The sequence below is a fragment of the Stegodyphus dumicola genome, chromosome 3 (assembly GCF_044657685.1).
Source record: "Stegodyphus dumicola isolate Sdum_Otavi_A_Nest chromosome 3, ASM4465768v1".
NCBI classification, from domain to species: domain Eukaryota; kingdom Metazoa; phylum Arthropoda; class Arachnida; order Araneae; family Eresidae; genus Stegodyphus; species Stegodyphus dumicola.
Genome location: NC_140770.1, coordinates 142,922,541 through 142,937,508, shown reverse-complemented (window position 1 = coordinate 142,937,508; position 14,968 = coordinate 142,922,541). Strand labels below are relative to the sequence as shown.

The window sequence follows — 14,968 nt, the reverse complement described above, 5'->3', positions numbered from 1 at the left end:
TGCTTGGCCTCATTTTTGTGACGTCGTGCTTTCTCTATCCATTCTAATCTTCTTGGATTAGTAGATCATACGTACGATCCATTTCCTGTTAGAAAAGGTTTGAAAAGACCTATTAGAGAAACTTAAACGTACCTAGATGACCCATTCTTAAGACCGATGATATTATCATGCTTTTATAAATAAAGTTTCTGGCAAAGAGTAGTTTTTAATTATACGATTGACTAAATATTTCGGAAGTACTTCCATAATATACCGTATTACGCTTTGTTGTAACGTTACAAAAAATTTCTCACTCTGAGTTTACTTATGCGTAATGCTAATTTTCAAAATAATAGAACTTTAAATTATTTTGTGAATAATGTATATCTTTCAAAGCAGTAACATATCATCTTTTTAGTCCGTACCACCAGCGACCGAGAGCTAAAATTGCTGAACACTGGTACACGGACCTAGGTTTGATTCCAGCAAACGGACTGGCTGGATGGGCGTTTTTGTGTTTTTCCCCGTGTGTAACGTGTATATGACACAATTTCCCTTAGAAAATCCTCCACGAAGATATCCTTTTCCTCAGCCAGATAGTCCTAGTGTGCTTTGTCATAATCAATGTTGTTATCGTGTCCACATTACATGGAACAGTGGTTCCCAGAGCCTACTCCAAAGAGAGGTTGGACATCTATTTACCACCTCAATTTTGAGGGAGAGCACACTCCAGGGGATGGTCCGGGGTCACCCACTCCTCTGCTCTCTCCCCTTCCACCAAATAACAAAAGAGGACTTTCGGCTCGCCGTATATTTAGAGTGCCCCCATGCCGCACGGACACTATGCATTTACAAAGATCCCTGTCTTCTCCGAGACTCGAAACCGGAACCTTCGGTATCGCAGTGGGCATTCCCAAGGTCAAGACAACAATCCAAACGAATAGCAATTACATGACTTATTTCCTCACTGGTCATGAGCCCTTCCCTTCATACCTCTGCCGCTTTGGCTTGAGAGAAAATGGTCATCCAGACCATATTGTATTCTCCTGCCCACATACAGCATTTAACATCTCAAGCAACCAGGAGCCAGATTCTGACCAAATTGGTTCCAGAATCTACAAAGTAACAGAGTTGCCCAAAGGAAACTGAAAACAATAATTGACTACTGTACTAGCAATTACTCTTCTGACGCTGAAAGATAGTAGCCATAAAAGTCTATATAAGCTAGTTTAATATGTAGTAGCAGAGTATGTGGTATGTATGTTCAATATGTAATTTTGTATTTAAGCTGTGCCAGATTTTCATACACAAAGTGCGTACTGTATCTGTACATGTTTATATCTTTTATTTATGGTACCGAATTTATACTAAGGATCACGCGTATCTCAATGGCATGTTTCCTGTAAACTTTAACTATCATGATAATAAATATATATACATGTATATATAAATATGAGTGAGGGTATGTATACTTTTATTTGTTTCGGAATATATATGTATGTAAGTGTGTATATATCTAAGTTGGTATTTATAGGTATATACATATATTTTGATTGCACTCTTCTTCAAGTGCCTTGTATGCACATGTATATTTCTTTTTTGTATTTTATGAATGTCGTCTTCTCAGCCTGGGCTGCCCAGGGCTGCGCTGCGGCCTGGCAGCTAGTGGTTGACTCCCGCTGAGTTGGTAACCAATTCCGCATGGATATATCGATACCTTGTTCGGAAGCCAACTCAGCGGTTTACTCCCCTAACCACTGCGACATCTATATAGTCACAACAGGTTTATAAATGATTTTGCATCACTAGGTTTTTCATCTTTTTAAAGAAAATGGGAACAAATTTAAGAATTATTTTTTTTTTTCTTTCTAAAAAATTAATATTGTGAAAGACGAAATAATTGCTTTTCTGACTTTCAAGAAAAATTTCTAGAAATAAAGTATAAAAAGGGTATCAGTTGTTAATTAATTAAGCTTTTCCTAGATTTAATTACATAAAATGATAAATCTATTCAAAAGGATTATTTTTAATTAAGACAATTTTAGAACAATCAATTTATTTTTTGGGTTCTGAATGATTCTTCTAAGTATTAAAATACTTTTTATTTAATTGATTTAACATTTTAGCCAGAAAATATCAATAATAATGGCAAAATTTGTTTGGAACTATTTTAATTTAATTAATACTGAGACTAACTTTAGTATTGAATGAAAATTTATGAACAGTGTTTGAAACTGTTAAATTCTTGGTACAGTTCTACATTTTTCAAAAGAACCTGCACCAAAATTATTGGAAAACGAAAAAAAAAAAAAAAAAAAGAAAAAGAAAAAAAGAAAGAAGTTTCAACGTATAAATAAAGCTTTGTGAAACGTTAAGTAGAACGGATCCAACTTTAAGTTTTCGAAGATTAGGTAGGAATAGACGGATATTTCACAATAGCAAATTTTATCCTTCTGGTAAGTGAAGCTCTTGAAAAATTATTTATCTTGAAGAATTTTACTGTTGAGCTTTAAATATTTTTAGCAGCTTTAACGTAATATATAATTAAAGCATATTATTTCAGGTTCAAGAAACTGTTTTCAAAGAATAATATCCAAAGTATACGAGAAAAGCCGCAACATCTGAGAGCACGATTACAAAATTTGAGTCATCTACTAAAATGCGCCAATAATTATGTTAACAAATTAAGAATCGTAAAATAAATAAGACAAACTTACCATTCTTTTGCAGTGTCGCCCCCTAGAAAAGAAAAATAGGTAATCATTACTAATATAGCACATAAATTACTAAATGCTGTCATATTTTAACCTAATGAAGCAATGAAACAAACATAAATTATCAAATATTATCATAATTTAGCATAAAAGTAACATAATTGTTTCTTCTACTATTCTGATCCTTGAAACACAATCTAACTATATAAAACAAATGTTATTCGTAGAGGTATTGAAAATTTTTACAAGTAGAGGATATTTACTAACTTGTAAAGAAACATATAAGAAGATGAAATTAATTTTGAATAAAAATATGTGAAAAGAATAAGTATACATTTAACGGTTTTTAAAATTTCATTGAATGTATAGTTCATTATTTTTTTTTATTTATTTATGCTCAGTCTATGAGGTACAAAACAACAGAGGCATTGCAGAGATTGCATGCAATACTAAATGAAAGTATTGTGTTTATTGATGTGTATATCAAAAACCTTAATAATTGTTACTTGAATACGGTTTCGCAGTGGATTGAATGCTCACAGAAGCTGTGATAGCTGATAAAATTTATTTTTCAAAAAACAACACTATACAGTTCTTGAACTTTCCACAGAAGCTCTCGTAGAGCTCTTCTCGGTATCATAGAACACAATCTCAGGAACGCGCATGAGGGCCGGATACGATTACAGTTGCATATACAGATTAAGTACAATTATTCAATTACAATACCCATTGCAGCTATACAGGGTCCAGATCAAAAAGTCGCCAAGTCTGGCGACTTTTGGCGATTCCTCGCTAAATTAGGGATTTAAAACCATCGCCGTCTTTGCGTTATAGCAGTAATTAACGACATAGTCCTCAACATTAACTAGATTTTCCCCTGTTATCTTATTTTTCAGGTAAAGCTTCACTTTTTAAAGGTACTTAATTGCACTACGCAAGAGATACTGCGCATATAGTTTCATTAAAATTCATTAGCGAGACAATCATTTACTCAATGTTAAATAAAGTTTCCTCTGTATTTTTCCTTTTTCGGCAAAAGCTCGCTCTTTAGATGTTCATGTTACATTATTAAAATAAAAAAAGGCAGTTTCATATATAATTTCTATAATTCCATTTATACGAGTATATGTGCAGAACTCGTAACAGAATTATTTTGTGCAACATATTTGCGACTAGCTCCACTTTATATTTTCCAATCTTTAGCAGTAAAGAGTGGAACTATGCTTACTGAAGGTGTTTTAAAATTAAGAGGTACAACTTTAAAATTCGAGCATTCTTACTGTTTTGTTACAGAGTAGTCTAACACTCTTACTCCATGGGATATTACTTGCATCGATGCAAGTTTTTTAATACGTGAAAAATACACATTTCGTAATGAAAAATATTTTCCGTTCGCTACCTTTAGAAGTGATATAATATTTCAGAAGAAATCTTTTAATGGGTTAACAAAAAAAAAAAAATCATTCTTCATACCTTCAGCCACAGGAACGTCTTTATCACTCGGATATATTCATTGGGTAGAATTTTTTTTTCTTCTTTTCATGGACGCCTCCGTGATCAGTACAGTAGTTAGAACTGTATCATTCATTGGGTTTGGGTTCGAATCTCGGAGAAGTCATGATGTTTTTAAGCATACAGTGTCTAAAAGGAAATTGTGAAATCCACTAGCTGAGCAAGATGTAGCCTGGCACTGTCATCCAGGAGAATGAATTCATCCCCTATTGCTGCAGCGTAAAGGACCACAATATATCTGAGGATCTCATCGTTCATATCGCTGAGACGTTAGTACTCCATTCCTGATAATGTGCAGATAGGTGCAGCCACTAATAGAAATACCGACTCAGAATATCACTCAGTCTCCGCCAAATCAGAGTCTTATATGCACAAATGTAGCAGTATTCCGTATACCAGGTTTCCTCCAGATGAGGAGCCCACTAGCGGCCGAGCGGTAAAATCGAACACTGGTAGTTCATTCTGAGGTTCGAATCCCGTTGTTTGAACAGGCTAGCTGCATGTGGTTTTCCCATGGGCTGGACATTTGTGGTTTTCTCCATGTATAACTGTATACGAGCCACTTTCCCTTAAAACGTCCTCCACGAAGGCATCCTTACTTTAAGCAGATAGCCCTCTAGTGCTTTGTCATAATCAAATAAACTAAACCTAAACCAAACCTCCAGATGAGGCTCTGCCTATTGCAGGTACAATAAAGGGGTACTTGTTTCTCCATTCATCTTCTTCCCATCTGAAATTCTTTTGTGCCTATTTTCTGCGGACAGCTCGGTGGGCCTGTATCAACGAAACACAAATCTCAGGCCTGCGAGTATACAAACCTGCGAGTATATAAACAGTGGAGTCGGTTTCGAATAGTTGGAGTCACAATTCTGGTACCTGTAGTGATCTGAAGGTACTGTTGCAAGAAAGTGGCGTTCTTTGTGCGGTTCCCTTTGGCCATTAGTGTTAAATATCGATCCTCATTTTGTGTTGCAGCAGTCATACTACCTTGTGCTGATCTTCAGCGAACATTTCTAGTTTCCCAAAACCGATTTCATAGTCTAGAAATGGCCCTTTGAGAAATTCCTAACGCTTCTGCTACAACGGATTACATTTGATCAGCCTCTAAACGACCGAAGGCCCTTCAGGCTATCGATTCAGCAAAGTCATCTTGCTGTAACATGGTACTCACTGTTGCAAAACATTAAACACGTGTCAGTTGTTTTTAATCTCCTCCTACAGAAGGAATGCTGCAGGTTACTTTTCACTCCTTACCTAAAACCCATAGTTTTCTACGTCGCAGGCAAAACTTGCATATTTCCAACTTTGTAAGCGCTATAAGTTTACTTCTTAAGCTCTTCTATTTCATTTTTGTTAAAACATTTGTCGATTTTTTGGTTATTTCTTACTGAATTCATATCATGAATATCCCCTAATTGTTTTGATCCCGTCCCCTAGTTGTTTGTATTTTTATTTCAACATTCTCTCTTAGAGAGAGAAAGTATTATTTCATTTAACTGTTTGATGTATTAACGTCTACTCTGAACTTATTGAAAAGTAAATCTCTTTTCGAAATTGTCTGAAATTTCCCGAACACTAGACGTCGTGGTATAACTGGCCAATATCACTCGATACTTCACAAGAAACAAGCAATTAAGTAGTCACGCTCGCCTAAACTAATATATTGGTATACACAAGAAAAACTTATGCAAATCATTTTGAACAAAAATATTATTTCTTTCACGCTCGCTGAGACTAATACTGCTATTTAAAGAGATCTGCGTGAATGTTTCCTCCTTGTTATTTCCTCAAAGCCACTTAATAGCCTATCTTCAGAGATAGTTCATTTTTCCTTGGAGATATACAGACATCCGGAAACACAAAATAGAAAGCATAATTTAATTCCTAAGAAAACTATTCAAATCTCACGACAAATTTATTTCCATATAAGTAGCTCGTGAGTAATGATGGAATAGAATCTGGAAAATGGAATCATATGGATAGCTCTTTTTTCTTCGTTAGACCTAGTAAAATTAAGTTCTTTATTAAGCTGCATGTTAAACGTCTTTATTATTTTACACAAGATAGAAAAATAAAGCATGTAGAAACTATTTCTAAACAGCTATCAAATTAAAATCGATGGACGTGCACGATATAAATATTAGTCTGTAATGTAAAGCAAATATGTAAACATTTATGGGAAAATAATTATGTACTTTATGCAGGCCAATATCTTCGACTTAAGTGCTTCTGTCTGCTTAAGCATAGCATCGCGTATACCGGTCTGTAATGTTTCAGAAATACACGCAATCTGCAAACATTTATGTAAAATATTTGCATGCTGTATCTAGGCATAATTTTTCTTCTTTTCTTAATTGTTTCTCGTTCATTAGCCATAGCCTTTTTCTAAACGTGTGTAGAGTCATTAGGTTATTATGAAGCAGGAAACACGAAAAAAGTGCAATGCTCTCTCCAGGACTCGAACCTGGACCTCTCGAATACGTGCCGAGTGCGCTACCGTTACACCACAAGGGCATGCTGGTAGGAGGAAGAAAGTACCTTATACACTCTCCCTTTTAAAGGGCGACAGGGAATTAGGGAAATCCAATCGCCAAATCCTGGTGGTGACGATTTATGGTCGGTTATTTTGAAGCAGGAGGCTTGAAAAATATGCGATGCCAATGGAGGTAGGAAAGGGAGGAGGGGCCATTCCGCGCTAGAAGTGAAGCACTGCTTTGAAGCTTGAGTCACCAGACGGGGTGTTCTTTGTTTACATTCAGAAGCTCGCTTGACAAGATTCTGATAGTATTTCGACACACAACAGTTCCATAGAAATCGAAAAAGGAACACTCTCGCATGAAAGAAACATTCATAGTGTGATGGATAATAGCAATTTGTATAGTTTACTGACATTTACGCAAAAATCACATCTTGGTTATTTCTCGATAACTAACAACAGCGATTTTGATTATGAATTTGTTTTATAAAATTCTAAGCTGTTGCACTACAAAAATATAGATTTTAAGAAAATTGCTGAAAGAGATCTGCCAAAATTTATTTTCTAGAAGATTTGAAAAGTTTGAAACTTGATGGCTAAATGTAAATATAAAATTATGTATGTTAAAATATTTGTAATTAGGCACATAGGTCAGATTAAGTTTTTATTAAATAGAGTAACGCATGCAAGGGCTATCTGCCTAAAGAGAGAGATGCCATCGTGGAGGAATTTTGAAGAAAAACTGATCTTTGAGAGGGTATTAAAAATAATACTTATAATTTTCATTCAAATTATATTCATATATATTTTTTATGTAAAACTTTCGGGTGTATGCTAAATTAGTGTAAATTTACTTTACACGAAAAATATAGTGAATGCACAGAAATTAAAGATTTGCACATGCCGGAAATGATAAATAGGAAATATGTATGGGTATTGCAAAAAGCATGTATCTGCCTTTGACAAAATACTTAATTATTCATTAAATTATTTATAAATGTATTTGAAATGAAGAATTTATTCACTTATAAACAACTGTGAAAGTACTGTGAATAAATCTAATGATTAAATGTATCTAATTTATAATGATTATAAATGTTATCTAAATATATAATAACCTTAATATTGAATTGTAAACATAAATTGAAATCTGTTGACAAATACGTTATAAAACTATTTAAGCAAGAATTGTTCGTATTGGAAAGCAATCTGTTAAAAGGTATTGTAAAGCAAATGCTATGAGATGCGCACTTAAGAAATAATAATAGTTTAATAAATTCACGTAATAAAGAGTTTTGGAATATGTATTGTTGAAATGAAGGGTAAAAAAAAATCTGATAAGTATAATTAAAAGAATTATTCCCTTTACATTTTATAATAACTCAGTTACAAGTTTTAAATAATACTTAAAAAAAAAAAACTTATTTTATTCCCCTTCAGAAATGTTCAGAGAAAGTCAAATACTATTTAATACCTATTTAATTATTAGGAATTAGCGAAATACTTATTTAAAGTATTTCGCTAATTCCTAATATTTCTCTAATTTAAAATGAACCGAAAGAGCATTAATTATAAATTGACTTACATTTTTCGATTTAAAAGAAGCCAAAAAATCATGTCATATTTAAGAAAGTATTTTAGGAAGATCTATAAATAGAAAAGAAATAATGCATAATTTTAATATTAATAATACAATAAACTTTGATCTTAATTTTTGTAACTTAACCGAATAAAATCGAATTATTTATTTTTTTTTCTAATGTAATTAACGAAAACTTGTGAAAATATTTCATTCAAATTAAACCATTCTGAGAAAACTGTACTGGGAAAAGTATAGCATTTAATTCCGTTCAGAATGAAATGTTGTTTAAAAATATGTTGTTTTCACATACTTAGGACTCTGAAGTGTTGTAGTAAAAGAAAATATATACATTTATATGTATATTTGTGACGTAATTACAAAATATTTACACCCGAACGCGTCAAATCCCATAGAACTCAATGGTAAATGACCCAATGTTTTGGTCACCACGTAGGGATCGCCGGTGCTTCAGAGCAGGGTACGGAGAAACTTGTTTAGGGCGACTCCATCTTACTTCCTACCTCCATGGCGATGCCCTGCCGGGACGCGAATATGAACCATTTGAACACCCGTTGAGTATGCTACCGTTACACAACGAAGGCATGCAAGAAGGAGGAAGAAAAAACCTTTTAAGTGGATCAGGCTGCTCCCACGTTTGGTACCTTATAAGTGGATATTTCATTTAATTTCGACGCTGGCTGACTCTTGACCATAGGGAAAGTGCTCGTCTGCCTATTACATTCTCTCCATTGATATATGTATTTTACCCAATAGGGGCTTTGTTCCTTGCGAAAAATTTTTAAAATGCACGATGGTACAGGTTGCACAAAAGTAAAAAAAAGGACCGTTTCCATATCTCTCATTCTACTGGGCTGATTGACGAAATTCAACTTGCTTTTTTTATGTCTTGAAAGCGCGACATAGGGTATATATTGGAATTACATATAGCATTGTTCTCACATAGGTATTCTGACATAAAAATTGGACTTTTTCTGAAATTACATACCTATTTTTTTTTCATATTTCAATTCTACGAAACAAACCATGCTAAAGTTCCAAATTTTGTAAAATTAAAAAAATACTAGCTGTCGAAATTTTAGCTCCTCAATGTAAATTTATATATTTATTAATATCTATTTTTATTATACTTACATTTCGAACTGGGAAAGAAGGAATCAAGTATCTTCAATCTAAACAAAATTCTGATTTAAAATTCTTATTTCTGATTTAAAGCTATTTTCTGATTTGTTTTTTAAATTTTTATTTTTTAGTAATTTTTATAAATTTTTCGAAAAAGATTTTTGAATTATAATCTATAAAGTTTTGGCGATCATTTCAAAGCATATGTATTTCTAAGCATAATTTCAAAACCATTAGAGCGTTTTATTCAAAATTTCCTAAGATGTACGTCAATTTACATATTGGTATGGTTTAAAATTTGGGATATTTGTTATAAGCCTTAATAAAGTCAAATGTACCTTACGGACTTTGTTAAAATTATTTGATAGAACGAACGATGCACATTTTTTCCGGTCGCGCACAGTGAAAAAAAAGGAAAGGAAAGTAGGTTACCATAAATTAAGAATTTCGCCAAGTGAATTATTCTTGGCGCAGACTGAAAAAAGTGAGGAAGATAAGTTTGTAAGTTTCTCGGTAAGTTTCTGGCCAAATTATACAAAATTTAATATTAGGACATAATTTGAGTCATAGAATCGAAGTATGGAAAAACAATCTATATGTCATTTCAGGAAACGTCCGATTTTGTATCAAAATACATATGTTAGAATAATGCTGTATATAAATTTAATATATATCCTAAGTCGCACTTTCGAGACAAGAAAAATACAAATTAAATTTCTTCAGTCAGCCCAGTAGAACGAGAGATATAATAGTGTCCTATTGGTTTTTGTGAGGAGTGTATAAAAAAATAATAGGTGTCCGCCGAAAACATCGCCGTAAAAATATCGCGGATGAAAACATCGCGGAGAAAACAACGCAAGGCGAAAACGTCGTGGGAGAAAATAAAGCAAAGAGAAAACGTCGAAGTTCTAAAACATCGTGGCACAAAATATCGTCGTCGAAAATAAAGCGGATCAAAAACTTCGCAATTTAAAATAGCGTAGTAAAAAATGAAGTACCTACAAATCATCGCATGACAATAACATCGCAGACATGCGTTTTTCAGGCTTTAATAACTGTAAAATTTAATAATTGTAAAAACTCGCACAATGGTTTGTGAGTGTAAGATGGAAAGAAGAATAATTTTTATTTTCATATTTTTTATTAACTAATAAATATTTGCTGAAAATGTAAAATGAAAATTTAAATGTAGAAAATTAATGCAATTTATGGCACTTAATAGAATTTCAAACTAACATAGTTAACTAACAAAGATCATTAATAAATTATTTTTTATATGTTTTACTGGTAATTTTTCATGAAAAGCATTATCTAAGAAAGAATAGAAAAAGAAAGATAAGTAACTGCATAACCCTATTTATAAAAAATTTGCTAAGTTAATTATGAGATTATTTTCTTTACTTTTGTTAATCTGTTACTGTTATAGCGAAAATTACTTCTTGTTTTATTTGAATTTCTTGTTTTGCTTTTTTTAAAATTTATTAATTAATAAAAAAATATAAATGTGAAAATTATCCTTCTTTCCATCTTGCGCACACAAATCCTTATGCGAATATCCATTTGCAATTATTAAAGCCTTAAATATCATGTCTGCGATGTTATAGTCATGCGATAATTTTTAGGTATTTTATTTTTTACCACGATATTTTCGACGATGATGTTTTTGAACAGCGAAGTTTTTGAACCGCTTTATTTTCCACGACGGTATTTTGCACCACGACATTTTATAACTGCGACTGCGAAGTTTTCTCCCACGATGTTTTGTATCACGACGTTTTCGCCTTGCGTTGTTTTCTCGACAACGTTTTCGTCCGTGATGTTTCTGCTGCGATGTTTTCGGCTGTAACCAAATAATCGTATTACAATATTTACCGTACGCACAGTGACGGACGTTCATTTTACAAATCAACGAAAATAAAACCACTTTATACACCCATTTCTATATCTTTCAATGGTGGTCGATGGATTTAACAACTATAGAATTTTTTTAGGGGGCGAGGTGGATTTCGTAAAGAAAAAAGCATATCGAATATCTGTGGCCGATGTTGCAGATTGGACTACCTGAGTTATGAACCAAATTGCACTGATTCCGCAAGTGATGCTTTCGAACGTCTAAAATGAGTATCGCCTAGCATGCTTGAATTTCCAGAATGCCTAGTGGCTTCAACGTTCTTGATAGCTATTCCCAAATCTCTGATATTTAATCTTGAAAATAAACGAATGCTGATCTGCTTTGGGCAATGTTTGTCTTTCCTGAATTGAATCAAAGAAGTAAATGGTGCCCGGAGGTTTTTTTTCACTGGGGGCGCATTTTTTATCTTGAATCCTACGGTAAAGGAGTTCGTGCTCTGACGTACTGGATAAAAATCTGCTGTAGTGGTCTTGAAGGGCGTAATAAGATGCGCGATTGTTTTTTGTTGTTCAGTATGTAAAAGTGTTTTTGTAGAATGGGAAGCTGCGCCTGAAGCTGTGAGCAGTACTGTTCTTGCGAGTAAAACGATTTGTAATCTTCCAAAGCTAGTTATTGATTAATCTTAATAGTTTAAGATTAATGTTTGACTAATTTTATTCATGATAAGAATATTTCTTGAGTACTTTTACTAATTCATCTTGAAAAATTAAGTTTCATTTTTGATTAATCTTAGTCACTGCAAGAAAACTTCTCGAATAATTTTAAATAACTGATCGTGCAAGATTAAGTTTATTAAAAAATGCGATTTATTTCTATAAATGTTTAAACGTCTAAAATTTGTAATGTTAATAATCGTTGCATTTAATGGGCAAGTTTAAAAATTATAGGCGTATATTTTTAAACTAAAAAACGTAATTGTAATTAATATAAGCTAAATTAAAAATGCGGCGAACAATCTTGAGATACTTTTCAGAATACAATTATCAAAAATGATACGCTAACTACATGTAAGAATAAAAAATAATTACTCAATAATTAATAAATTATAATGTTTTAACTACTTTAATTACATCTCATAATTATTGCAAAACTTCCACACTGAGAATCTCTGCCTTATACTGCTGTCTTCATACTATTTTGTTATGGGAGCTAAAATATTATAGCCATAGATATTCTCAGATTCAATTTGAGATTTCTCCAGTTTTAGTGAGAAGATTTCAAAAAGTAAAAACCACAGCGTAGTCTAAAGATTTCAAGATTATCCCTTTTCCTTACGCTCAAAGATTGAATTAGACTGAAATCTATAAAAACAGATATAAAAGAACAAGAAAATAGATAAGAAAATAAAATATGAAATACAAGTGGAATATGAAAAGTGAATACAAATATAGTAATTACAAAGTCTCGGTAGGTATCAAAGAAGTAAATTATATGGTACCGCGAGAAAAGAGATTGGAGGAACTTTAAATATTTCTCTCACAACAAATTTTCAGTTTTTTTCAAAAAAAAGTTATGAATCGGATTATAATGAATATTAAAATCAATTTAAGACTTATCTTCATGGGTATGATTGTTTAACACGTTAACTGCCATGGGGGTCACCGGTGGCCGGCACTTGATTTGGCTAAAGCACCGTGGGGACCACTGGTGACGCAGCAAATAATAAAAGCACATAATTATAGTAAATATGGATGATAAATTTTTTAATAATACCATTGTTATTAGAATGGTTTGAAGAAATTAATTCAATATAGAACATAAAAAAATAATTTTATTAGTACATGAAAAATATACATTTTATCGGTGCATATTGTGATGAGTCAGATTAAAACATTCAAGGCAAAGAAAAGGTGAATTAACGCAATCGGAACAATGTCACTACGTTTTTAGTCAAATTCTCTACTCTAGTTCTTTCTAGCTGCTTTGAATTTTTGTTATATCACCCTTACAAAATCGCCTTACATTTCGCGGTATTTTTTTCATGACGAGTTCTGCTCTGCAAGCACTTTTTTTTTGGGGGGGGAGAAATATAATCATTATCGGAGCATTTAATTAGATACATTGTTAATTTCATCCTAAAATTAGGAAATGCAATATTTTCCGGGTTACCTTTCTCGCTGTCTGATAGCAGTCACAATATTTTTGAAGGTCTTTGTAAAATTGCACCGTCAGATGATGTACTTGATGAATAATCTTCATTCGAAGCCATATTTTTAAGCGCTAATAAAAAAAAATGAATGAAAGATATAAAATGCAAATCGTATGCAGAGTGATAAAATATAACAAACGCACTTACTTGCTTGTAGACTGAAGAATGAGAGTAATCACTTAGCACTCGAAGCACGATTGTTTGAAAAAAGAACAATCGTAACCTACCGCGCCGTGGAGGTCACCGGTGACACCCCGCCACGAAAACTGTTTGAAGCATGATTTTATAACTCATTTTATCTGCTGCAAATAATATTTCAGCATAATATGCATCGCATAATGAAAAGTTCACGTCGCCGTCTTGGGCAATTCAAACAAGAGATTATCTTTAAAAAGTTAAAAACGTAAGAAGCACGCTGAAAAATTAAGAACTAACATCATTAAAAAAAACTGAAAGCTTTCAGATTTTATATTACGCCCAAACGGGATTTTTTCCATTTACGCACTTATACACAGAGCATCAGAACTAAGGCCAATTTGATCTAAAAATATTTAAAAACAGCATATCTTTAGAATTTCTGATAAACAGTTTCGCGAATTGAAGCTAAAATTGCTTTATTCCTTAGCAAGGAGGTTAGAATAGAAGGAATAAGCATGATATCACAAAAATGAAACCAAGGAAATGTCAAAAACGTGACGTCATGACTTAATATGACCACCATACCGCGTACGGATAAGACAACGAAGCATATTTTTAAATGAAATTTCTCTGACTTTCAGAGCAAATATCAACGATCAGAGGTTCAGAAAAGTGTCTTTATGCATAATTTGCGTAAAATACTGTTTAAACTTCCACTGGTGTCCTTGGTTGTACCATGTCGTGTATTTATCATTTATTACACATTTTCATGTAATCGATTTATTGATTTACCTAGATTTTATTGAATTTGAAACCTTTATTATTTGCAATCCTTGTGATTTTTCTATATAATAAGTAGAAAATCTTTTGCGTTAAGTATTAAAATTAGAACGGCAGACTTATAAATGTTCAGTGATGAAAGCTAAAATGTAAGCAATACCGCCTAGAATGTAAATAGAACCAACAACGACATCGGCCTCGTGACGTCATACCATGGCGTTTCATGACTTCATTTTCATTAGCACGGGGCATACAGAGGAGGTTTACTCCATTTATTCTTATCACTTTGTTCCGTACAGTGTTGCCATTGCTCGCTTTGAAATCGTTGAGTTTTTCATTTAATTAGTTAAGTTTTACAAAATATGAAATAAATAATAAAACTAATTCGAAATTGAAAACTCGGGCTTCCAGGTGCCCATGTTCGAGTGGATGACTATGTTATTCAAAACTTGATGGCTGTATCATTGTTTTTTCACAATGCGAGAAACATATATACATTTATGTAGATTCCTCAATATTTAATTTCTTTAAGTAACATACAGGGCGCTAATATTTGTTGGCAACAATTTGGAAAGCGATTCAACGT

The 14,968-nt window shown here is 32.8% G+C and overlaps 1 protein-coding gene across 2 annotated transcripts in view; it reads right to left on the bottom strand.

The window, feature by feature from the left end:
• The window catches only part of LOC118182093 (uncharacterized), a 145,136-nt gene that overhangs the window by 50,261 nt on the left and 79,907 nt on the right, over window positions 1-14,968 (bottom strand). For both annotated transcript variants that reach the window (XM_085813399.1, XM_085813400.1), the window contains exon 4: window positions 2,697-2,718. In XM_085813399.1, the coding sequence (XP_085669525.1) occupies window positions 2,697-2,718 (22 nt within the window). The remainder of the gene's footprint in view (window positions 1-2,696; window positions 2,719-14,968) is intronic.